The following is a 27,218-nucleotide window of genomic DNA, read 5'->3' as shown; positions in this document are numbered from 1 at the left end:
CAGGTCTCCACACAGAATTACAAATGCTATAATACGCTCCACCTGTGGATCTTTTCAAATGTGCCTGAATAATGAGTGCACCTGCCGTGTGACCTGGAAAACGTGCACTGTGGACCAGGTGTACTTGAGGACCAGGGTTGGGAACCACTGTACTATAGGACACCTGGAACTCCAATTTGCATAATGTGTGTTCTGGGAGGGGCTCTTTTCAAATAACTTTCCTGTTTGCTATGCGTACTGAGCAGGATCGTAGAATGTGCTGTCCCACATGGAACCCCCTCCCCCCTTTTAATAGCTTTGTCTCCTTAATGAATAGATTTATTTATCATAGACTTATATAAATATATATATTTTTTGTAATAAAAATAGAAAAAACCTTATTAATGACATGAAAATACTCAGTGTTTTGTTGATGTTTACTGCTTGGGTTGGCTTATATCAGGCCGTATTTATTTTCAGGCTGAATTATCCGTTTGCAAGAGGCCATTTTGGTTTATAACCAAGCAGCTTCGCTGTCATTCCTATGATTGACAGCTGTCAGATTAATGATAGCCTCCTGCGTAGATAATGCAGTCAATATTTACAATAGTCTCAGCATCAGAGAGTTTGTGTGCCTGAAAACAAACTTAATGCCTAATAATCTGGTTTATAACGTGTCCACGTATATATGGCATGGGTGTGGATTAGCTGGATTAGGTCTGGATAGGTGGACAAGCATTAGGCCAAAATTCACTAGGCCGACAATGACAACAGGTCGACATGATGATTTCCAGGGAGTTTTTGGTGTCAATGTTGACACCTGAGCACGTGGATCCACAATTAGTGTAGTGTTTTCACTCGTCATGCTACCATTTCCAAACTCACAGCACAACAGTTGTTGTGAAACATCCCAGCATGCCCTGCAACAGATTTTATATAATGGATTGCTAAAACTGTGGCAGGGCATTCTGGGATGTTTAGTTCCACAACAGCTGGAGGACCATGAGTTTGACACCACTGCTGTACACCTTAGACCAGTGGTCAGGGAACTCGGTCCTCATTACCCCATGCAGTGCATGTTTTGCAGGTCTCCTCACAGAATCACAAGTGAAATAATTAACTCCACCTGCGGACCTTACAATATGTGTCTGTGAGTAATTAGTACACCTGTGCGCCTCCTGGGTTACCAGCAAAACATGCACTGTGTGGGGTAATGAGGACCGAGTTCCCTGACCACTGCATTAGACAGTATGCACACAAATTTTTTTTATCGTGCTTATCACTTATCTTATCATCTAATGTGTACACACCTTTTGTATATTACTACTACTGCACACAGACAGCAGGCTCCGTGGGTCTGATTCACATTTATAATTAAACCAAAAAGAAAAGCATGTAACTTTGTGTATGGAACAAACCCTGTTGCAATGCAAGGGAAGTAAATAAATGTATATTTTTTAGGGGTGTAGCGTAAATACTGGATGCTTTTGCATGTAGCTCACATGTTATATGTTTATTTTTTCACTGAAATGTAGTTTTCAGTTTGCAAACATCCCTCCCAACTCTAAATCACTGTGCACATGTTACATCTGCCCACCTGCAGTGCAACAGGGTTTTGCCCAGTTCCTTTTTTTTCTTTACATACAAACCTGAATCAGGCCCCGTGTCTCATGCATCTGTAAACAGACAACCGAGATCAAATTATTTTATTGCATACATTGGTGACAGGGTCATTTTATTTATTGGTATGACTAGGGATTGCAGTGTGTTAGTGCTTCTGAATAATTCTCCAGATTTAGTAAACAATAAAAGATGTTTTCTAACATTGCTCAGTGGTGAATCTAATCAGCACCTGAAGATAAATAAGATAATGATTTTTAATTATAGATCACTTATCTGAGCCTTTAAAACTATAGTCTGGAGCACAGAGTGTAATCTTATATCCCCAAACTAATGCTGCTTTCAGACCGCAAAACTGGCTTTGACCAGGTATTTTGAAACGTTTCTAAAAACGGGTCTGCCAGGTAACCCCTTTCACACCGCATCTCTTAAACGGGATATTATCCAGCCAGGATCAAAGCCAGTGCGGTCTTCAGCAACCCCCCCCTCCCCACCCTGTAACATGATGTGTTACAGTTAAACCCCCCCCCAATGTGTGTAAGAAGCCCCCCGTGCAGCCGGTACCTCATGCCTTGCGGATCCCGGCTGTGCAGACTTCTGCTGCTTATAAAAAAAAGTGACTTTCGGAAAATGGCTGCCCCCATACCAAAGACAGTTTTTTCAAACAGTCTTTCCTATGGGGCAGCCATTTTCAGAAAGTCACTTATTTTTTTATAAGCAGGAGCCGACAGCCGGGATCGTAAGGCACGAGGTACCGGCGCATGGGGGTTTTCTTAAACACATTGGGGAGGTCCCCTCCGAGCCAGGTCCCCTCTGCGCTGGTCCCTCTGAGCCAGCGCAGTGCATATTTAATGAGCCGACCGCTCATTACATATGCGCATATGTAATGAACGGCTAATTACATATGTAATTAGCCACTAATTACATATGCACATATGTAATTAGCGGTCGGCTCATTAAATATGCAGGCACTGGGGATCAATAGTGCTCACTGCTGAGTGGGTACCGTTTCAGACTTGTTCAGACCGCAAAAAAAACTGGTCTGAAACGTGTAGGACCCTGCTTTTTTACCGTTTTAAAATACCGGTTATTTTAAAACGATAAATTCACTCTGGACCTTTCAGACCGCACATATTACCGTTAAAGAAACGGCAATATATCGTTTAATTTGTGCGGTCTGAAAGGGGCATAAGCTACTTTAGCAGTCTCCTGGTGCTTGCATATACACAATACCATTGTTATCGCACATGCTATTGCTATTATCCAGTCAACAGTGTTACCAAAATCCCTCCCCATCCCCTTCATATGAAAAAACCTAGATCTGATATTTCCCGTGTTCCGAAGAACGCTTTTCTCTTATTGTTGTTTTGCTAAACCAAGTAGAAGTACATTTATTTAAGCTACATCAAATGTTAACACTGTAGTTTATAGACTGTGTTTGATAAAAACTTATGTCTTAGAGTTTTGTTTGTTGTATTGCTTTTATTGGCGGCAGTTGATGATCAAAACAATATTAACACATTTTAAGTGGAGGAAGACTTAAGTCTGTGGCATAGTTGCCATGTCTAGGCACTTTTTGTTTTTGGTGTTTTTATGCTAACCATTCAGCTACCTTGATCACAAATATCAGATGTACTACTAAAGCTAAAAAAATCTAGGTCTAATCTACAAATAGGAGAATCTTCACACACAAGGACATTTTATTTCACAAATAAGTATACCTACCTCGATCCATAAGCTTTATCTGTAACCCCTATCCCTAATCTCCTCTATTACCTAATCCCTCCAACAGCCTAACCCCAATATCGACATTCTGAGAATGTTGACATCCCAAATGACGACATTGTGAGTGTCAACATTGTTATTGTCGACTTAATTACTACCCTGTGTCTATAGAATGTATTTAGTTTCAAGCCATAATGTATAATATACACTTCATACACCAGTGTTAAATTAATTGGGTGTTTATGACTAAACAGTTGGATAATTTTATGCAACTGAAAGGAAAGGATAGCCTGGTATACAGGTTTCTTCTATGGATGATGGCCTATATTGGTAAGTGAGCAATAGAAAGAAAACAAAAAAAAATTATTAAAACGTGTTGCACGCAGAGATGATTCCTATGCTTCTCCTTTGATGGTCACTTTGAGGGGCATTATGTAAAGGGGCATACACAAGTAGAGATGTGTGCTAAGCAATTTTGCTAAGCTATTTAGGGTAGGCGATTTCCTGGTGTCCAGGTCTCCCATGGAGAACACATACACATGCAGAGATTTGTGCTAAGCAATTTTGCTTAAGCAGAAAAAGGCCGGGTAGTGGTTCAGAATGAGAGATTGCACTCAGTATCTCTCATTCTGTACACAAAAAGAGATTTGCAGTCATTTGCTAAGCAATATGACTATATTTTGACTGCATGACTGCATGCACTGACTTGGTTATCAGGAGATAATCTCCTGCTAATGGAAAGATCTGTACTTACTTTCTAAGCAATCTAGTGAGATTGCTTAGAAAATGGCACAAAGTCGCTCCGTGTGTATGCCCCTTTACACTATAATCAAGAGTGAAGCTAGTGTTAGACAAGGGGAAACTTTAAACAGAGTATTTTACTCATACTTAAAATCACAGAGTAGCCCAGAGTATGAAGTAAAGACTTTCTTGTGCCCCCCCCCCCCCCCCCCCCCCCTGCCATTAGTGTTGTTAGGGGTTTATCTATGAAACATCATGGGCCGTCTTCAATACCGGACAAATTTTAGCCAGCCGAAACGAACGGCAAAGATTTTGCTGGCTTTTGGTGGTGGTGGTGGTGAGGGGGGGGGGTTGTTAAATGGCATGGGTGAAAACGGCCACACAAACAGTCAAAACCTGCCACAGATTCGCGGAAACCATGTGAATTTGCGGCAATTTTTTGCACCGGTGAAAATTTTGCCCAGGGTTGTCTGTCGGCCCGTGTTGCAAAACCCGGGGCTTTTTAACATGCTTATAGTTGATATTTATAAAGCGCAATGCATTCACTAGCTGTGACTTGCTAATAAAAACATTGTCATTTTAATTATCTGGCCCACAGCAAACATGCTTGGAGGTGCCCAGGTATGACAACACAAGGCTTCGTAAATAGAGCCTTAAGGGATACATTTTTTTTTTTTAAGTACAACTTTTCAAAGCCACCTTGTCTTTGGTTTTAAAAGGCCAATAATATTTAAAAACACAAGGATTAGTAAATGTACCCATAACCCTCCAGATGGATGGAATGATGCAGGCTGTAACATTTAGCAATTACCTTAGTTAAAAGAATGTCCTAGTAAGAGAGAGGTACAATGAAAACATTAATTTATTGTGAATGCTAAAAGTTGTTGTTTTACTTTAATATGCTGCATCACTTGGACTGAAGATGGTTTTGTAGGGAGTCGCACAAAACTGAGGAATGTTTATTTTTTTATGAAGAGACAGAAAAGTGTCTGTACAGTACAAATAAAGCATACATGAACATGTGCAATGGTTTCAACCATGTATTATGATGCTCCTGCACTGAAACAATGGGACTAGATTGTATAAAAAGGAAAATTAATTTCCCTGAAATACAAATGGTTTGTCCTTGGGTCACGTTGGCCTTGGGCATAAAGGCATTCTTATAGCTTCCCTCTGTACCAGTTTTAACCAGCAGATGCAAACTTGAAGTCAACAGTGATATCTATGGGGTGTCGGACTGACTTCAAATCTTCCACGTGCATCAGTCCAACTCTCTACTCGAGTATCCATCTGTCTTTGTTCAAAATGTGGAACCTTGGGGAGGCAGATATAAAACAGACTTGTGATGTTGCCTTAAGCTGGCCATACATATTCAGATTTTATTGTCCGATCTGGCTGGTTGGAACAAAAACCTGGTAATGGATGAGAGCAGTTGACTGTTTTGCTTTGAAATTCTGGAAAACTGACAAACTGTCACTCAGATATTACCAGGTTTTTGTTCCAACCAACCAGATCTGACAAGCAATCTGTAGATGTATAGCCAGCTTTACTCTGTTCCAAGTTGTTCCTGGACCCCGCATTGCACAGGTTTTTGATTAAACACAAACAAAAAAACGCCAAAGGTTTGTTTAAAAAAGCGAGAAAAAAAATATATATATGGATGCATGTAAATATATATTAAGTAAAAAGAAGAGTGTAATATAGGCAGTTTGTCCTGTGAAATGTTTAAAGTGTTTAGTTTAATCTCCGTTCTATTTATTTTGTAGATGTAGACTTAAACCTATGAATGTTTCACACTTTCTATTTCAATGTTTTATTGTGTATATAAAGAGGCTGAAAATGCTCTAATATTGAAATAAATGGCACTAATGTCATTATGAATGCTTTTGTCATCTTTTAAAGATCTGCAGATTTAATTTCAATGCAGCTCACATAATTAGTTTGCTTTTATAAATATCCCCCATTCTTTCTAGACCTGTTCACAAGTAAGCTTTATTGCCATGCAACTTGGGCAAGACTAAACACGTATACATGCTTTTTGTGCTGTATTATGCTTTCAAATAGGATGAGGCCATATATATGTTTTAGAAATGTATTCTGCCTGGGGATAAGGCAAGGTTTCCTATCTCAGTTGTCACCCTCTCCATGTTCCCCAATGTGATTAACTTGGGGTGGGGGAGCATATTTGTGCACCTGGGCCCACCACTCACAAGTTAAGCCACTGTATGTAACCTATGGAGGTTTTTAATGATGGTGATGGCTACATAAAACACTGAATATACACTGTCCTGAGTTTCGGAAGGAGAAGTGGTTTCTTCCAAATGGGCGTGGCTTCAGCAGGATTTGTTTTAATCATGGTTATGGCCTAATGGGCGGACTGCACAGCACTCTGATACAGGTACAGGGCCTTAACAGGATCACAAATCCCTATGGGGACTTCAAAGAGCCGAATCGACCTCCATAGGTACTTCGTCCGTAATCTGCTAATTCTGAATATTAATTAGTGAAAGGTGTGTGTTTTTTATTTTATTTGTGCAAATGCATCTAGCAAATTATGTCGTGAACATTCAATTTGTGTAATGTTATTTAGCTTGAGCTGAGGACTCTGGGCTTTGAAATGCTTCTGAGGTTTTGCTGTCAAGATACTGTTGACAAGCTATACATCTTTTTTTGCAACCAAATATAACTATGTGTAACTTTAATTTCCACATTCTGCAAAGAACATTTTTCAGTGTTTATAAATCTGATTAGATCTGACCTTTTTATCTGTGTGTATCTAATTGTGTGCTGTTTTCTTTGTCCTAAACATAATTGTACTATTGAAATATAGAATTATAAAAGTGTATAAAGGCCTATACACACTTTCCGATGGTCCCCGCCGCCAATATTGGCGGGGAGCAGGCATCAGCAAGTGCATGGACACTTGCTGCTGCCTGCTCCGAGGTGAGCATCGGCGGGTGAGCATGGCCGTTGTTAGCGAGGACCTTCCTCGTCCGGACATGTTTGGATGAGGGTGGTGGTTGTTAACGACTCACGGAAGTGCGCATTGTTAACGTCAGGGAGCATACACACTAGGCGATATTGTTCAGTACAATCAGAGCCTTCTTTTGTTTCAAAGCCACGTTTATAGGCTTGTGCCAATTTATTCAGCATGTTACAACCGCTGTATATTTGTGCAATTGGGGGGCTATCCTATTAGCCCTGATGCTTAATCACCCAAATGACCCAATGGTCATTATCAATCAATTACTACCTGTATTTGTTGGGTGAAAAAGGTCCCATTTTCAGGCGATAAACATGGAATCCGGGATAAGTTCCAGGACCCATGTGTTATTGCGGATTATGCTTCATAATTACTGTAAAGTTCCAGCATCCGGAGGATTAGGATACTGGCATCAGGGCTAATAGGATAGCCCCCTGCAAACCTATTAACAGATGTAAATTATCACTGCTAATAGGTAAAAAAGACAGCTTCCTGCAACAGTACCTCCTACACAAAACAGAGCATACACACGGGGCGATCTTCACCTCATTTCCAAACGATCTGACTAGATGAAATGGAGCACTGAACACTCTGTGTGTATAGCCGCAGGCGACGGAGCACGCATCGCCTACAGGGAAACACATCGCGGGGGTTAAGCCCACCGCTCAGCATAGAGGCCAGGTCGGCCCATGTGTACAGGGCTTAAATGGTAATCAGATGAAGGATATCTTTTTATAAAAATATAAAACCTCTATGGCAAAGGTTGTTGTAAATATGGAGTCGTAACAACATAGGCCAATTTTAGTCTTTGTTAAAATTGAAACAAAAAACTATGGATGAAGCCTTTATGGGAATGTAGCCTATCTATTTACAGGGTACCAGGAAGAAACCCTTTCACACTGTATACTATGTAAGTGATGTCCAAGAGAATTGATAGATTACATCTGAAGGCAACAAAATAACACTGATCCTGAAACTGACTTAATTTTTGCCTTTAAATTTTAGTTGCAGGATTTACCAGACTTTTAAGACCGTCCTAACCAGGACTGATTGTTAGGTTACAGACTTATGAACATTGTATAAATAGAAGCTTGGTAATTCAAAATATGTTATTTAACAGGTGTATTCTCTTATGTAATGTGCTATTACAGTAAGAAATTATTGTTGTGTGTTTGCCACTTTTTAATGCTTTTTTTGGAACAGGTATGTTTTTCATGTGATTTGATTATCAAAGTGTTTAACTGCATATTGGAAAGCGTTCTGATGAGCCCTCACTGGGTTCTTATGACATGACATTACTGCCCTTTTCTACCTTTCCAGCCTAAGTCCATCCCAAATGCTATTTGTGGAATTTGTCTGAAGGGTAAGGACGTCACCAAGAAGACCAGATCGGAGAAGCTTATACATTGCTCCCAATGTGAGAACAGTGGTAAGTCAGTGATGTGCATACTCATCAATGCTGTTTTGTAAGGCACTTATGTACTCTGTTTGCTTTGCACGTATGTCAGAAGTAACCAGTGCTCCCCAGGAGCTTACCTTATATACCTATTTTAAAAAAAAATCCCGCATGATTGTGCACAATGTGACAAAACTTCTTCACCAGACTATGCTGATAATATGGTAATGCACACTAAATAATGCTTTCATATGATATGATATGACATGTATATTTGGGGGAGCTTGAGTCTGGCTCTTGATACAAAGCAATGGAACTTGGCATACAAAACGCTTCTACATATTGTAGCCCTTCATAAGGAAGATCAACTATAAGGTGTGCGCAAATGAAAAAAAGACTTGCTGTGGCGGCGTTGTATCTAATCGCAGTGGGTAAAGGTGTTAGATGGCGTGGCATTTTTCCCAGTTGTGCATTTGTAGTGAATGGCTTCGCCTCGGTTTCTTTATTCATGGATAGTTTTTTTGTGCAGGACACCATGGAAAACTGGATCATATACATATACAAACAGTACTCTCGTTAGACACCACGCCCTTCCAAATTTTAAAATGGCAACATGCGCCCCACTCCAATGAAACAGCCTTTCCAATTCTGACCCTTTTCTTTGTGAAAAATTGCAGTGTAGTGTCTAATGCTGCGGAATAGATGTCATGCATATGGCATCTATTTACATTGAGGAGTGATGTTGTGGGCATCCGGGCGTGCCCTTAGGTGCTGGGCATGCTGAAAGAGTGATCAACAAGGAGTGTCATAAGACCACACCCCCTCCTTGATTGGCCATGGCACATTCCAAGTCGCATGTCAAATTATTCGAACCAGTCTCATAAACTGGTTTTGTTCAATTTAAGAAGCAAACAAAGTTGCATGGGACCTGGCAGACCGAGAAGGTATGCTTGGTGTGACTGCAGTAATAAAGTTTGAGGACACATCTGTATCTACTTATAAAATATTACATGTAATCCCAATGTATTGCAATGTGTAAAATACATTAACACATACATAATTAAAGATGATCTTCCGTTGCTGTTTATATGAGCTCAAATTAATCCACTACTCTTTGCAGTGCTTTCCAATATTGTAATTTATGCTATGTCCATTCAGTGTTTATTTGCTTGTTGCCATATCATGTTAGATCATATGGTGCAGTGATAAATAGCTATTTGTAATCATATCCTGTTACGTCAGTCAATGTTTGTAGGTGCTTACAAAGTTAAAAGCACCCCCATGCCACCCGTACTATCAACGCCAACCCAAAATGTGACGAGCGCAGCTAGCCCGCAAGGGGCGGCGGTACGCATCCTCCGACCTTTTCATACCCCCACTATCCACGTCGGTGTGGAGTTGATTTTTATATAGTGTGGCGAGCCACCGAGCCCGAAGCGTGGCGAGCAGACGCGGAATACATGCGAAGTAATGCACGTCCCCTAGCGGGGCTCGCCACGCTTCGGGCTCGCCACACTATATGAAATCAACTCCACACCGACGTGGATAGTGGGAGTATGAAAAGGTCGGAGGACGCGTACCGCCGCCCCTTGCGGGCTTGCTGCGCTCGCCACGCTTCGGGTTAACGTCGATACTGGGGGTGGCGTGGGGGTGCATTTAACATTGTAAGCACCCATTAGGGTGCTTATACAATTAAAAATCGTATAAGGGCTTATACAATTTAAAATCTCATCGCATGCCATACGATGAGATGCCATACAACTTAATATCATGGGCGCCGTGCTAGGAAACAAGTACCCAATCTATCTGGCAGAACAGTTTCATCCGATTTTACTTTCTTGCAAAAGTATTTCATTTTCATTTATAAATTGTCACCACAATTGTGCCTGATTTTGTCTAGCATTTTTGAAATACTCTTCCCTTATTTTTCATATTAAAGGTTTTTATTTTACTGTGCTGTGCTATTCATGTTTTTATTTCTATTCACATCTGTCAAAGATTGGGCATGCCTATAGATTGTACAGACAAATCTACTGCACTTGGTTGTATCAGCATAAATAGTCTGTGAGAATTCAGCCTGCTTTATACAATGATATACACCAGCCTTGTAGTAGCAGCAGCGGCCAAAAAAGTGCCTCTACCAGCCTTGTAGTAGCAGCAGCAGACAATAAAGTGCCTCCACCAGCCTTGTAGTAGCAGCAGCGGCAAATAAAGTGCCTCCACCAGCCTTGTAGTAGCAGCAGCGGCCAATAAAGTGCCTCCACCAGCCTTGTAGTAGCAGAAGCGGCCAATAAAGTACCTCCACCAGCCTTGTAATACTGGTGGGAGGGGGAGTCATCCGTGCCCTATTCCTGCAGCCAGAGGGGCTGGGGCATGACCAGTAGCTCAGAGCCACTGGACATGCCCCCACAGTGGCCCCCGAAATTTTGAGTGCGCATCAGTGTCCCTCCTTCCAATGCTGTAAAGTTGGGATGTATAGTACAGTTTTATATGTCTGACATTAAAGCTATATTAAATAATGTAGTTACAGAAATATGTAGCTTAAAAATTTGTAGCATATTATGTCATCCGTTGTTAGGTCAGCAGTAATAGTAACCATGTCTATAATGTTGGTATAGTTAAAACAAGTGGTTGAAATGTTCCATAACAGCCGTATGTATCTATATGTACATAAAATGTAGTGACTTGTAATTACAGTATAGGGGGTACACAGTCCCCATTACATTTCTAAATCTTCATGACACTTTTGTATAGTGCAACATTTATGTGGGTGGGGATCATTAGCTCAACAAGATTTTAGGTCGTTTCTTATTAGCTTGGCCACTATAGGTTGACATGCCGTAGATCAACACGTTAAAAAGATTGACATGGCTTAGGTCGACCTAGTCGAAAGACCGACACGAAAAAGGTCAATATAAAAAAGTTAGGGATGAGTTTTTAATGTGTCTTTTTTTTTTTTTTGTGTCTGTCGACATGGACACTGTGTGAGTGTACTGCTTCCTCTCTTATGGCTTATGCTTTGGGCATGGTGCCTTGTTGCGCTCGGCACACTGTTCTATTCCCCCTCCACATCCAAAACCTTATGTTTACTTTTTGACCTAAAGTATGTTGATGTTTTCCAGACCTATGGCCTGTCAACAATAGTGGTCTACCTAATGCTTGTTGATGTAATTTAATCGGATGGGAGAGTGAGTGGTGCTGGAAATGAGTAAATGGAGCCATTTCATTATCCACATTGCGCTCGGCACTCAAGTAGACAGATGCAATTTACTGCGTTTAATGGCGGACATTTAGCTGTTTTAAACAGCATTTTCTGATTAATTGCCGGGCACCATGCTTTTAGAAAATGATTTTAGACTGCAACTGGCAACACACCGCTAGTTTCGTCAGATTGCTGCCTGCACCTCATAGCAGAAATTCACTACTCGCGGTTTACAGTGCATGCCAATTGAATTGCTCCTTTTTCTTGTTTCAGCATTTTCATAAATTTCTTGCATAGTGCAGCACATTCATGCGCTTTACAATTGGAAACAGTGATGCAAACAAACTGGATATTTACTGTCAGGCAAAAATGTTTTTTATGTACAGTATACTATATTGTATCCAATGACAAATGATGGATATCAAATACGTTTCAATGAAGATCTGCATTGCAGAAACAGAGGATAAACTTCATCCATTCTAGCATAGGTTCAATATACTGTATAGTACAAAGCAGACAGAATGTTGTGATCTATTTTGCTGTACACCTCAATCAATAAGCGATAGCTGACACTGATCTCTTACAGTATGTGCTTAATAACTTCTACCACACAGTGCACTGCAGCAGTACCAGTGATGCCCAATTGTCTATACAGCAACAGTATTAATGTTTGGTTATATTTCAGCAGTAACAGAATTGCACTATAATAAAACCTTGCAGTAATGCCCACTAACATGTCGTCAGACGTTTTAGCAATAAAGTTGTATGCCACTTTAATAGAAACAAACATTTTTACCCCAGTAGTAGTAAAAGACCGTAAGATTTCAGCAATACCCGTGCCCAGAAATATGCCACCAGTAGAAGTGTCTATTAACCTGTATTGAGGTGACCTTAATGGGTATTTGGATGGCTGACAATGTCTAGGTTGACACCAACAATTGAAAATGTACAAGGTCAACCCTAAAGGTGGACACCTGCAAAGTTTTTCACAGTTTTTATGTTGGCTTGTGAATGGTTTTGTGTGTGGGGGGGGACATTTTTTTTTGTCTGTCGACTTAGACATTTTCTGGGAGCTATACCACACCCTTTGGAATAAGCCACCAGTAATTTTCTCTCTGGTTCTGATGATGTGTCTTTTTCTTCTTTTTGTTTTCTTTCAAATCCAGCCTTTTGCGCTATCATTTCAGTTGATGGGGCTTGTCTGGTGTGCTGCCATCTTCTAATGGTTTCTAACATGGACTATTAGAAGCTGATGGAAATGATGTCACATATTGCATTCTAATGTCAGGCTGGTGGCATGCAGGCAGCACTACTACAGTTTTTCACCCTTGTGGACATCTCTCACATTCCAAGTGCAGGAGGGTGAACATTTCAAAATAAAAATAAACGTCTAAGTACTCTCAGGTTGTGCTCACGCATGAGCTATTAGTCAGTTGTGTTGGAAACTGTGCCCTAGAGAACTGGTCCAATCTTTAGCATGTATGCAGTAGAGTTAAATTGTAAATTCACAGAATATGGCAATAATATACAGTCCATATAAAGAGGACAGGGACCATAATCCATTGTTACAACAATAAACTCTTTAATGGAAATGCTTAAAGCCATCTAAAGAGTAGAGAAGTTGCCCACATCAATAAACTTATATCTAGCCTTCATGGAATGCACTTTGATAAAAGCTAGAATCTGATTGGTTTCTATAGGCATACTGAAGATGGTCCCTCAGGTCTTATAACATTCTTTTGTCTATTAGTTGAGTTATAATGGCTTTTTCTCAAAGAACTATCTTGTTTTCCTTAGGTCACCCTTCGTGTTTAGATATGTCTCCTGAGCTGGTTGCAGTAATAAAGAAATATCCTTGGCAATGCATGGAGTGTAAAACGTGTATTATATGTGGGCAGCCTCATCATGAAGAGGAGATGATGTTTTGTGACCACTGTGACCGGGGCTACCATACGTTTTGTGTTGGTCTTGGTGCTCTTCCATCAGGTATGTTTTATTTATTTCATTTTTTTCAAGTGACATTATGGAGCAAACGTAATCGGGTGTGAAAATCAGAAAGTGAGAGATTTTGGTAGTTTTCCAGTTTTTTTTTTTTTTTTTTTTTTTTTTTTTTTTTTTAAAGCCACAGTCCTTTACACTAAAAAAAAACCAGGTTGCTTTTTGCCATTTAATTGATTGCAGCTTTAAAAAAAAAAATGGGAAACCACTTCCAAAATCTCTCCCTTTCTGATTGTCACTTTATATTATGTTTATCTCTTCTGAAAAATAACCCATGTTGCACTGCAGGTGTGGCAAATGAAATGTGCAGAGGGAAGCGGTACATCTGTCAGAACAGACTTAGGTCTACAGTCATTAGGTCGACCCCGGAAGGTCGACTGTCCCCAAGGTCGACTGTCCCCAAGGTCGACATGGGCCAAGGTCGACATGGTTTTAGGTCGACAGTCATTAGGTCGACATGAGTTTTTCACTGTTTTTTACCTGAATGTCGACACAGTCGACATGGACACAGTTGGAGTTGAACCGCAGCCCCTCGCTTCGCTCGCAATGCTTCGGGCACGGTGCCTCGCTGCGCTCGGCACACTATTTTATTCTCCCACCATGCCCTAGTGGATGGTAGGGCATGAAATACCGCCTGTCGGCACATGTCGTCTCAAAAAACAGTGAAAAACTCATGTCGACCTTGAGCCATGTCGACCTTGAGCCATGTCGACCTTGAGCCATGTCGACCTTGAGCCATGTCGACCTTGAGCCATGTCGACCTTGGGGACAGTCGACCTTTCGGGGTCGACCTAATGACTGTGGACCTAAGTCTGGTCTGACAGATGACCGTTTCCCGTGCAGAGTTAGATTTGGGTGAGTTATTTTGTTTCTGCGCAGGGTAAATACTGCCTGCTTTGTTTACACTGCAATTTAGATTTCAGACTGAACACACTTCCATATCCATATCTTATGGTGCACACTGGCACAATTGAACGGCTGATATATTAATGAACCATCGGCCAGTGTGTACGCTATATCTGTGAGCGGCATCGTTCAGATATATCGTGTCACAGCCGATGCCAGATATATCTAAGGTTGGGGTAGCCAACCCTAGTCCTCGAGAGCTACCAACAGTGCATGTTTTGCAGGTCTCCTCACAGAATCACAAGTGAGCTAATTAGCTCCATCTGTGGATCTTTTAAAATGTGTCAGTGATTAATGAGTGCAGCTGTGCAGCAGCTAGGTTGTCTGGAAAATGTGAACTGTTGGTAGCTCTCGAGGGCTAGGGTTGGCCACCACTGATCTAAGGATATATCGGCGCATCGTGCTGGGGAAGGGGCGATCCGCTGCTGGGAGCTGACTGTGATTGACCGCCCACTTGTGATGTGCATTCCGATGGATTAGCCAGTGAGAATGTAGAACACGCGGCCCAATCCGTCTGTAGATAGATCTACAGATCAATAATTCTGCAGATCTATATATTAGTGTGTACCCAGGTTAACTTTCTCTGCACATGTTACATTTGTCTGCAGTACAACATGGTTTTGTCCATTTGAGAAAAAATATGCTTTGTGATCTTCAACAATTTAGAAAAGCAATTCTTCATAAATGTAGCCTTGTTCACTTAATAGTAATTATTATTTTACACTTTTTTCTGAGTGACAACTCTGACCTTTCTTTAATTTTATTACATTTTACAACCAACTCTAATTGCAATTACATAACACACTTACAAATGTCCTCCTCTCAGCTCCAACACATGACAACAGCTGAATTCTATGGTGGCCTGATTTGCTCACTGCCAAAACAAGATGACACCTGATTAGTTTTCTAAACTATCATGCTCATTGGCTGCATTCAAATGAAGTAAAGCTACTTCATATTAACCCAGTGGTTCCCAAACTATGTGCCTAGGCACCCTGGGGTTCCTCGGGATGTTTGCAAGGATGCCTTGGGTTAGGCAAAACCAGTGCTGGTGACTGCCAATCATAAAAGGTATGGACAATTAGAACCACAGCTATGTTGCCCACCACTAGGGTGACCAACTCATCCCTTTAATCCGGGACACATATTAATTATACAGGTTCTGTGGCTGGCTTTCACCTGGTTTTAAACTGCCACAGAACCTGTGTAATTAATATGTGTCCCGGATTAAAGGGATGAGTTGGTCACCCCTACCCACCACATAACTGAACCTGGGGCTGACCATTAAGCATTTCGACCAGGGTTGGACCTGAGTCTGCACCATTTACACTGAACCTGGGTCAGCCCTGCGTTTTCTTGTGGATGTCATTAAAAATCATAAAAAATGCTTGCTCGTTGCCAGGGGGGGTTGCTTGTTGCCAAGAGGGGTGAAATTGCTTGTTGCCAAGGGGCAGGGCCATGCTAAGAGCATTAGGGGCCCCTGCACATATATATATATGTGTGTGTGTATATATGTGGAGAATGGATGGATGGATAGGTATGTGGAGATATATATATATATATATATCTGTGCTGTTGGGCCCATTGTGACATCACTATGATAAGGTCACATGCTGTAGAGATGAGACTGTTGTGTGTTTTTTTCCCCCATAGCTGTCTCCTCAGGGAAAATGTGGGTTACTTAATGATATTTATAGGAAATATACTACCAGTAGAGTTTCTTCACCTCTTTTTGTGCTTTCGTTGTCCTCCTATTTCTAGTGTTTTCCATTGACGTGGCCCCCTGACACAACTAATTTTTTTTTCATAAAATTTATCTTAGCTATCCCTGTACTTTATTAACATACCACTTCCTATATGTGTTTCCATTTCTATATGCACAACATCTAATCCCGTTCTTGTTGAGCCAGAAGCAACTGTCATTGGCGGGGCTACACATTATGGTTTCAATGTATTTTGTGATACTCTAGTGTAGAATAACTAGAAATAAAGGATGATGGTCCAGACTAGGCCATTCTTTATTTTTAGGTAGTCTACAGTAGAGAATCACATTATGAAGGTTGGGATGAAGTCAGGAAATCAAGATACAAGAGAAACTCTTACCTGATCCATGCTTTAGAACCAACTTACTGCCCCATAATGAACATTAGGGTGGAGACAGGAAGATACCATTAACACAGATACCTCCATATAACACCTCCTCTTCACATGGCCACAAATTTGTTATTTTTGGGCAGTAGAAATTGTTGGATGCTGTGGTCAGGAGTGACAGGGTGTGATCACATAGGAAGCCAGTGTTCTCATCTGAATTAAGGACCTTATTCTGGTCCATACACTCCCTTGTGCGTTCACAGGGGAAAGTTGTTTAGCAAGTTTGCATGCGCATAAACTTTTAGTGCAGACGCTTTGTGCTAGCGGCGAATCGCTTATTCGTTGGCACCTGGCAATGGGTGCGTGGGGCAGCAGCGGCAAGGGGGTAGCACCCATGGAAACGCCCAGCGTTTCATGTGCATCCCCATGAAAACACTGTGTGTTCCCATGATATTGCAGCCATGATGTGGGGGCGGGCAGCTGACATCAACAGATGTCAACTGCCCGCTCTCTTTCCGTATAGGGACGCTGCAGATCTAAGACACCAGAGAGGTGTCCTCATTCTCTCAGCAGTGAGTAATGGGTTCCTCCTCACTACAAGGGTCTCCTTACTCTGTGCGGACTTTGAGGGGGAGCAGTTTTGTTACAGCTGCAGGGAGTTGTGTCTCTTTCATTGAAAAATTATTCAATTGTATATTGAATCGGAGAATTCGAGATTGAGTAGTCTGGTATGAAAACTTCTTTCTCAGTATATGGCCAAACCCTTTCAGAAGTCACTGTTTTATTAGCCGTTTCCTTTACATACACCACAACTGGGAGGTGAGATACCAGCAGGACATCCGTGTTGCTCCACGGTTTGATGTGAATGCTCCAGACCTACATGTTCCAGATGAGTTGGAGAAATGATTTATTTACCCACCTACCGTGGTTTGACAGACTATGGTGGCGTATAGTCCGCCTCTGGTGTGTTCCTGTCCAGGGGACAAATGTAATAGGGTGAGAGATTTTGGGAGAGGTTTTTTTTTATTATTTTTTTTTTTTTTAAAGAGACAATTTTTTACATGGAAATCCAGGTTGATTTTGCCATATAATTGATTGCCGATTATAAAATATAGGAAAATTCTCCCAAAATCTCACATTCTGATTCACACACCTTATTACATTTGGCCCCAGGTCTACTCTGTCTGGCTGGGCCCCTGCTGTGCCGGCTATCTAGTCACGCGCTGCTATAGATGGTTTCTCTAGAAGGATCATGGACTGTTGTCCCCTCTGATAGCTTCCCGTGTCTCAGTACACCCTTTTACCCCAATTTACCACCTTTGCTCGCACCTACAAAGATTGCGCATACCCTCTGCTTCAACCCTTTGCATCTCCCTGCCAACCTCTTCCTGTGACACATTGTATCTCCCTGTCACCCTCTGCATGTCATTCTCTCCCCGTCACCCACTGGCTCTAACTTTTAACCACTCTGTCCCCCTCTGTTATCATATTTAGAGTGAATTAATGTGGACAAGATCATCATTAGATTATTTAGTATTATACATGAATTATTTATTCACTACTACAGTGTAGTGTTCATGAATGTTACCTTTTATACCTTTTTATTGTAGCTGTGCACACCCCATAATTAAGGTCCCCTTCCTCTGCAGTCCCCTGGCATGCCCTTCATGCCCTAGTCAGACATGGAGTAAGGAATATAGGCCCTTATTCTGGTTCAATAAAACAAAAGGAAAAAATGGAGCAGCGCTGTTAAAAATAAAAGATCAGATTGGTAGATCTATCACAATAATTTAATAACACATAGTAAACAAAGGTGTACCGGCATATTAAGCAAGCAAATTTCATAAAATGAATGATAATTAATACAATTTTCTGTTAAAAATAGTATAGTCCTCACCAACCATATAACTTGTGTCCCGGAGAGTCCTAATTTTTATATAGGTCCACTTGAAATAGTATTGGTCCCCAAAGCAATGATCCAGGGGGAGAAACAATGAGGAAATTTCACAAGGAGTGGCCCAAGATGGCACAAATAACCAACTCCTGCCGCAGGTTTAGTGAAGCGGGGTCATGTCCTTAACCTCCTGGTATGCTGATGGTATGCAAAGTTGTATCCAAATGGAGAAATAGGGGAGAGTCCAAAATAAAGATGATTGGGTCTGCAATCCAGGTACACTTGGTTGGGAGAGTCAGCAGAGTTCTCCTTACGTGTTTCGCTACGCTTGGTAGCTTTATCAAAGGATAGTTACGGCATCGGTATAACTGGCTTTATATACCCTAGCTACATGGGTCATGTGACAGATCTAATTAGACCTACCAATCTGTAAATATACATAATAAAATAACGTTTGAGGAGGAGGCAAGAAGTGTTCGTGTAATCTTATTAATCTTCAATTTATTAGAATATAATTTTTCATTAAAACACATAAAATGAAATACATTTAATTAAATCAAAGTGACGCCGTAATAACTGGAACTTCTGGGTCACGAGCGCCCGAAATACATGTCCCCTTATTCTGGTTCACTCGCCAAGACAAATTCCGGTACTTATGTATTATCTGGGCTCCCATGTTAAATGAACCCCATTTTTTCATACCCTTACTATCCAACTACGCATGGAGGTGATTTTATATAGTGTGGCGAGCGCAGCGAGCCACCGTGCCCGAAGCGTGGCGAGCGGACGCGGTCTCATAAGAAAAACGGGAGCCCAGATATTACATAAGTACCCAATTTCCTTCTCAAATGGACAAAACCATGTGCACTACAGGTGGGGCAGATGTAACATGTGCAGAGAGAATTAGATGTGGGTGAGTTATTTTTGTTTCTGTGCACTGCAATATAGATCTCTCTTTGATGTAAAACCCCACAAAAGCTAATTCTCTCCCAGAATAAGGGCGATCGTGTGTAAGATCCCCTGGTGCAGAGACTTGTGTTACTGCACTAAACACCCATTTAGAGTAATTCAATCCTTAAATAGTTACCGGTAACCCATATGTTGCATAAATACCCATTCTCCAAAATGACCCCCTATATACTCGTATATTTTAACATACTTTAAAATTGAGACACAACCTTTTCTTTCTTTTTTCTCATTTTATTAACCCTTTTGCGTGCCAACATCTGTGAGAGATGTTCCAAAATAGCCACTAAAAATGTCAGTGTCACTCACGTGTTATATAAATTCAAACAAAAATGTGTTAAAAAAAGTGTCGGGACACGGAGCATAGCTCTGCCCCCGACTCCCACAAAGCCCCGCCCCCTGTGTTTTGATTGGCCCACATGCCAATCATTCAAATACAATGGATGACCAGTTGCAGAATTGAGATCGATGGCAATGGCAACGATAGGCATCCCTAACTGAGTTGTGAGCCAAGCCACTGTCTTACTTCCTGTCACACTGAGGGACTGAGACTCTGCAACTTCCTGAATGTGCTGTGAGCCCGTGCACTGTCTCTGTGCCTGCAAAACCAAAAGAGTTTTGACTTGTGTGTGTCGAGTCACTGACTCAACACACTTCACAGAGCTGAGCCTTGTGTCTCAACTTATTTCAATGAATCGCTTTGCCCGTGAGTACTATGTACTGCACATGGGGAAACTTATTACCCACCCCTTATATGGTGGCTGCATGAGAGAAAAACCCTGCAAAAGGTCTTTACTTCTGGAATTGTAGCCAATACCCAACTATTCTAGCCTGATACCCAACTAAAAAGTGACTTGTAGGGAAAAAAAAGTACTCCAGTTCCAGACTCTGATAATTGACTGTAAATACAGAGTATGAAAAACCGGTACTTGTTTAGTTTCACGGCGGCAGCGTCTCAGTCGCAGCAGCGTCTGTGTCCGCTTGTGGGGCTTGCTACGCTCACCCACGCTACGGGCTCGGTGGCTCGCTACGCTATCTAAAATCAACTCCATGCCAACGTGGATAGTGGGGGAATGAACTATTCACGTTGGCATGGACTTTATTTTAGAAAGTTTGCTAAGTGCCAAACCCAGAAGTAGCGGGCGGCCATGCTGCCGGCGTGAAACTAAACAAGAACCGAAAAACCTTCTAGCTTTAAAATATTGGATTCAAAGGTGTATGTATGTGCGTGCATGTATATATGTATATGTATATGTGTGTGTGTGTGTGTATATATATATATATAATGTCCAATAAGCGGATGGCACTCCATGCAATAAATTTGCATGGAGTGCCATCCGCTTATTGGACTTATATTACATTGAATTTGGAAAGGCACCGTGAAAGCTGTCTACATTGTGGAGTGTCGGTCCTTGGGGTCTATTTTTTTATTTTTTTTTTATATTTTGAATGTGCTTTGTTTTGATGCAATTGCATTTAGGCAAAGTGGGTTGATGTGTTCAATTTTTGTTTTTGATTCTGTTGAATGTTTTCTTTTTGATAAAATAAAGGTTTCCTCTTTTGAAAGTGTTTTGTTCAAACAAATGTTAAGCCATTTATATAAAATATATAACCAATTTTTTTTCTAAAAAGATTGATAGACAAATCAGATTTGTAAAAGTGATGTGGATTCATATTTTATGCTACTGAGCATTCAGAGAAAAATGTATTATTATACATATGTAAACATCAATGAACGGTTAAACATTACATGTTTTTAATGCAAATTTCTCCTTGGCATGTGTGTATTTCAAACCAAACCTATATACGTGTTTCTTTTTAAGGACGCTGGATATGTGACTGCTGTCAGAATGTTCCACCCACACCAAAAAAAGGAGTCAAAAGAGGCAAAAACAGTAAAGAAGGATAAACTAGTTAGTAGTTCTCAGATGTTGAAAATTGCTCAAGCTTTTTAAAACGGTGCTATACAAAAAAATACTTGTGTGTTCTATGGAAAAATCAGATATGTATCACTTTTTTTCACAGTTTTACACCAAATAAAATATTTTGGAATTTTACGCAATTTTCCTGGCATCCTGGGACTTGAAATAAAAAACTTTTTTTTTACTTTTATTATGCTTTTTTTAAATTAAATGTTTTATTTGTCTTTTAAATATACCTCATGTCAGTGGATTTATAGACAAAATTACTAAATGTGTGCACTGATAATTTCCCATGTGCTGCAAAGTTAAAGAAATGATTGCATAATGTCAATTATATCTTTGTACATAAATAGGTAAAAGTGCTAACTTTTTTTTTTTTTTTTTTTGTTAAAGTAGTTTTGGGTTGTACCATTGCACAAGCAGATCTACCTAGGGTTCTGGAAATCGCAAGAATACAGATAAGTCTTATGATTTGAGTGGCATGCTTGTTGCATCATGCCATTATATAGTTGTGCACATAACTTGATTTGTTGCAGTTTTTTTATTTTTATTTTTTTAATAGAAGCAAAACCTCAAGAGTTTATTAAAGCCCAGAATCTCCACACTCTCATAAAATATCCGCTCTTTTAATATCATTATTGATCTTTGCAAAACCAGGGGCCTTTAAATGGAACTTTATATATAAAAAGATATTGTTTGGTTGGTTGATGCAGCATTAAAGTCAATTTATTTAAATGTTTTTAAAATCAAATCATAAAAAAAAATCATCAAATTTTACCTGTCTTGTGAGTTTTTGTGTTCATTATTCAAGTTGCTATTCTCCCACCTTTTACACATCAAATTGAACAAACCTGGTTAACTGACCATTGAGTCAAACAATTGTGACCCAAATATTTTGCTTTCTATATCACCAAAGTACAATCTGTTGTAATGAACATTCAATTAGAAAAAAAACTATAAATTTGGGCACACACTTTTTTGTGTGTGTATTTGCTCTTAAGCTGGGTGCACACTAGGCAATATGTCTTCCGATCTGGCGGATCAGACAAACGTATCTGGCATATCATCTATTGTGTACCAGTTACGTAGTTGATGATGCATGCTCTTGTGGGTCGTCTGCAGTATCCTCCATTGGCCGTACATGCAGGGCGGATGTGGGATGTCATTACAAAGCCAATGTGGTCAGGTGTGTGTTTGCACATGCCGATGGTGACTTCACCCGCAAGGTCCTGTCACTGCCGATATTTGGCTGGGTTCACATTGTACAGTATAGCCACAGCACAACAGTGAACATAACCTGTTAAGTGGTGTACACACGGTGCAATTTTGACTAGTCATAATTGTATAGTAAGTAGTAAAAATTTAAAACCTATAAAATTTTGACGGCAAATAAGAATCACTTGTCCCTTGTTAAACATGTTACCTCAAACCATATTTGATCCTTATTTCTTTGTAAGGATATTAGTATGCCTATCCCAAGCATGTTTAAATTGCTCTTCCATATTTGCCTCTACCACCCCCGATGGGAGGCTATTTCACTTATCCACTACCCTTTCTGTGAAGTAATTTTTCCTTAAATTTCCCCTGAATGTTCCTCCCTCTAGTTTTAGTGCATGTCCTTGTGTTCTGTTGCTCCTTTTCCTGTAAAGAATGTCTCCCTCCTGTAACTTGTTAAACACTTTAAAGTATATCAAGGTTTTATCACCCCCCCTTTCCCTTCTATGCTCTAAACCAGGGGTGCTCAAACTATATTGCTCTGGGATCCCATCAGACAATAACAATTATTACAGGATCCCAGCAAGTTACTACTGAATGGCTGCCACAAATGTGAAAAGTGACCGCTATTGTGACAGGGAGGCAGTGGCTAATGGGGGATGGAAAAGGGTGACAGAGTGATGGAAGAGGGAAGCAGTGGGTGTTTATTTAATTAGTTATACCCTGTCCCTCCTCCACAGACACATTTGCCTGATAGTCAGCAACATAGTCGGGACCCACTTTGGGGTCAGGATCCACAGTTTGAGAACCGCTTCTCTAAACTATACATATTAAGATAGTTTAGTCTTTCTGGGTAAGTTTCGTGATGTAGGCTATGCACCATTTTAGTTGCCCTTCTTTGTACACTCTCTAATGAATTTATATATTTCTTGAGATATGGCCTCCAGAACTGAACACAGTATTCTAGATGAGTTCGTACCAATGTCCTATACCCTTGACCGCTAACTTTGACACTCCAGCTGTTGTTGAACTACACATCCCAGCATGCTCTGCATCATATTTAGCATGGCCAAAATATCAAAACTGAAGCAGAGCATGCTGTGATGGGTAGTTTAAAAACATCTGGAGTGTCAAGGTTAGCCATCAAGGTCCTATACAGTAGCATTATTACGTCTTTCTACTGCTGATTCCTCTCCCTATGCAATCAAGCATCGGACTTGCATTCTCCATTGCTTTGTTACATTGCCTACCTGCCTTTAAGTCACATGAAATAGTGACACCTAGATCCCTCTCTTCCTCAGTAGTTTCCATTATAGTGCCATTTTTACTATATTTTGTCTTTGGGTTTTTGAGACCCAAATGCATAATTTTGCATTTCTTCTACGATCCCCATGGCAGCCTATACATTGGGTTAATCCCCTCCTCCTTTAGTTCAGACAGGATCTTTTTTGCAGGGACCGCCCACCTTGGGTATAATTGACCCCTCCTCCCTGTACCCTGTGTCTTTTTTTCCTGTCTCCGTGTTAGTTAGACAGTGTAGGGTCTGTTTGTTTATTTCAAATAGGGTTACCTCTAAGTACAGCTGGAGCTGTGGGGTGGCACCCCGGGGAGAGGAAGAGTGCAAGGAGATGTGGCCTTATAAAGATTCCTGCTCCTTGCACTATAAAACACATCAAATACCTGCCTTGATATATATAATAAGTACCTGCAGTATGCGTGCAGCGGAGCAGCCCTGGAGTGTGACAGCGGCGTCTGAGGTCGTGGTGTCGGGCTGAGAGGACAGGAGAAGCGGTTCTGAGCTGGGACAGGCTGGCCGCATGATTCCCTATGAGACGCTGCTCTGGTCCGGCGGCAGCGTCTCAGGCAGAAGGGGGAGGAAGTGCGCGCTAGCCCACTTCCGCCCAGCGTGTGCAGGCGCACGGATAATTGCTTCCCCCACAACGGGGAAGGGGAAGTTTGGTTCCGCTCGGTCATCCTGAATGGGAGTAACCGGGGACTGAGGAGTTAATGGCTCCTATATATACAGGGAGCCGGGAACACTTGAAAACAGGCTGTTATACCGTGGATGACTCTGTTGGAAGCATGATGGAAGTGCCTTCTCCCCAAGAGCCTATTGATGCCCCTTTGAGGTAAGCCCCTGTTTTATGGGCATTAGTTATTTATTTGTTAGTTAGCTATGTATCATAGTACTTAGTCAGTTTCCTTTTTGCAGTGTGCCTTCATCGCCTGCAAAGAAGAAAAGAGTAGCAAAGAAGAAAAATCTCTCATATACCTGTGTGGCATGTGATAAAAGTTTCTCTGCACCCAATAAGAAATCTTTATGTGATGAATGCGATGCTGAGAAGATTAAGACACCTGAGTCCTCTAATCAGGCAGAAATATTAAAGAACTTAATGGACTGGATGAAACAGTCATTTGTTTCAAAGGATGAATTCATGCAGACTCAGACTGCCAAGAGATCCAGGGCTCAGGCAGAGTTTTCAGGGGAAGATGAACCTGTAATAGATGATGTGGATGATGATCATACGGATGAGTCAGGAGAGCTGGAGGAACCCAGAGAGTTCAACTTGGATATAGTAGAAAGTCTCCTGAAAAACATTTATAAAACAATGGAATACAAGGAGGAGCCTAAATCATCTGACGCTGATACGCTGTTTGAAGATCGCTTCAAGAAAGGGAGGACCTTTCCTATCCATAAAGTAGTGAGGGAAATCATAGCCAAAGAGTGTTCAGCAGTAGATAAGAGAATGGGTACTGGTGTCAGACTTGACAAAATGTATCCGTTTAAAGATGATGAATTTCTAAACTGGTGCACTCTGCCGAAGGTTGACGCTGCAGTTGCTGAATTGACGTCTAAGACTACCATACCCGTTGAGGATGGGGCGGCGTTTAAGGACTCCATGGAGAAAAAGATTGAGAACTCTTTACGTAAGGTGCACACAGCATCAGCAGTTGCTATAAAATCAAGCGTAGCAACAGCATCAGTAGCTAGAGTGCTACGACTATGGGCCACTAATCTGCATGAGGATATTGAAGATAAAATATCTAAACAATATCTCCTTAGGAGTCTCGGCATCATGCAAAAGGCGATTGAATATCTGTGCGAATCATCATTGGACACAGTTACGTTCTCATCCAAGACTATGGCGGCTGGAGTATCCGCAAGGAGAGCCTTGTGGCTAAAACCCTGGAGTGCGGATGCTAGTTCGAAAAATAAGTTGGCAGCATTGCCCTATGAGGGAACCTATCTGTTCGGACCGAAGCTGGATACAATGATCAGTAAGCTATCAGGGGGGAAGTCAGTCAGACTCCCTCAAGACAAGAGGAACAAGTTTCCCATACCTAACCCATACCGTCAAAACTTTAGAGAGGCTAAGAGTTATAGACCAGGCCGTCCATACTACAGGAGAGGAAACCCAAACACCTCTCGTCAATCCTTTCGGCAGCCATTCCGAAGAGGATCAAGACTATGACTATGTGCAGGAGTCAGGAGTGGGGGCCAGGCTTCTCAAATTTGCCGAAGTCTGGATAAGATCGATCACAGACAAATGGGTGCAGGACATTATTCAACATGGATACAAGATAGAGTTTTGGTCTGTCCCCTATCAAAACAGATTTCTTCAATCAAAAATTCCAATAGAAAGGCAGAAGAGAAAGGCCTTATGGGAAAAGATACAGCAACTGATAGTTGCAAAAGCGGTCGAACATGTTCCGATGGAGCAAAGAAAGAAGGGTTTCTATTCGAACCTGTTCCTGGTAGACAAAAGTACAGGAGGATACAGAACGATTTTAGACTTGAGAGACTTGAACGAATTCATAAAATCAGTCAAATTCAAAATGGAGACTATATCATCAATAGTAATGGGAATAAGAAGGAAGGAATTCCTCGCATCCATAGACCTCAAGGATGCCTACTACCATGTAGCAATTCATCCAGAAGACAGAAGGTTTCTGAGGTTTGCGGTAGGAGAGACACACCTACAGTTCACCTGTCTCCCATTTGGACTGAAAACGTCACCCAGGATATTCACGAAGGTCCTAGTTCCGCTGATGGCAGAGTTAAGGAAGGGGGGAGTCCAGATCTGGCCGTATCTAGACGACCTACTAATAGCAGGACCTACAGTAGAAGAAGTACGACAGAAAGTATTCGTGACAATAAGCTATCTAAGAAAACATGGTTGGATAGTGAACAAGGAGAAGAGCCAGCTGAATCCCACTCAAGAACTACAGTTTCTGGGAGTAAGAATAAATACAACGAGATTCTCCATAGCACTATCAATAGAAAGATGTGTCAGGATTCAGAACCTAGCAAGCTCTGTTCTGCGGGCAAGGAGAAGTACACTGGCAACGTTGTCAAGACTGCTGGGTATGATGGCGTCAGGTATTCATGTAATACCCTGGGCCCAAGGGAACATGAGAGGACTGCAATGGTTCTTACTAAAGTTCATGAAAGATCAATGCAACAGCCATCGAATGTTAACACTGGACACGGAAGTCAGAAGATCAGTGAGATGGTGGACAAGAGATCTAGAGTTCAAATTCTCGAGTCTAGAAGTTCCAGATTACTGTATCCTAACCAC

At 41.2% G+C, this 27,218-nt stretch overlaps 1 protein-coding gene across 4 annotated transcripts in view; it reads left to right on the top strand.

Moving 5' to 3' along the window:
- PHF10 (PHD finger protein 10) overlaps positions 1 to 22,198 on the top strand; it is an 87,284-nt gene extending 65,086 nt beyond the window's left edge. For all 4 annotated transcript variants that reach the window (XM_083176282.1, XM_083176284.1, XM_083176281.1 and 1 more), the window contains 3 exons: positions 8,369 to 8,477; positions 13,444 to 13,632; positions 21,325 to 22,198. In XM_083176282.1, coding sequence (XP_083032408.1) covers positions 8,369 to 8,477; positions 13,444 to 13,632; positions 21,325 to 21,410 — 384 coding nt within the window. In that variant the 3' untranslated portion in view covers positions 21,411 to 22,198. The remainder of the gene's footprint in view (positions 1 to 8,368; positions 8,478 to 13,443; positions 13,633 to 21,324) is intronic.
- The last annotated feature ends 5,020 nt before the right edge of the window (positions 22,199 to 27,218 follow it).

Source organism: Crinia signifera, chromosome 3 (genome assembly GCF_055691185.1).
Source record: "Crinia signifera chromosome 3, ASM5569118v1, whole genome shotgun sequence".
NCBI classification, from domain to species: Eukaryota; Metazoa; Chordata; class Amphibia; order Anura; family Myobatrachidae; genus Crinia; species Crinia signifera.
Note: the sequence above shows the minus strand (reverse complement) of the source record. Positions and strands in the feature narration are given on the sequence as shown.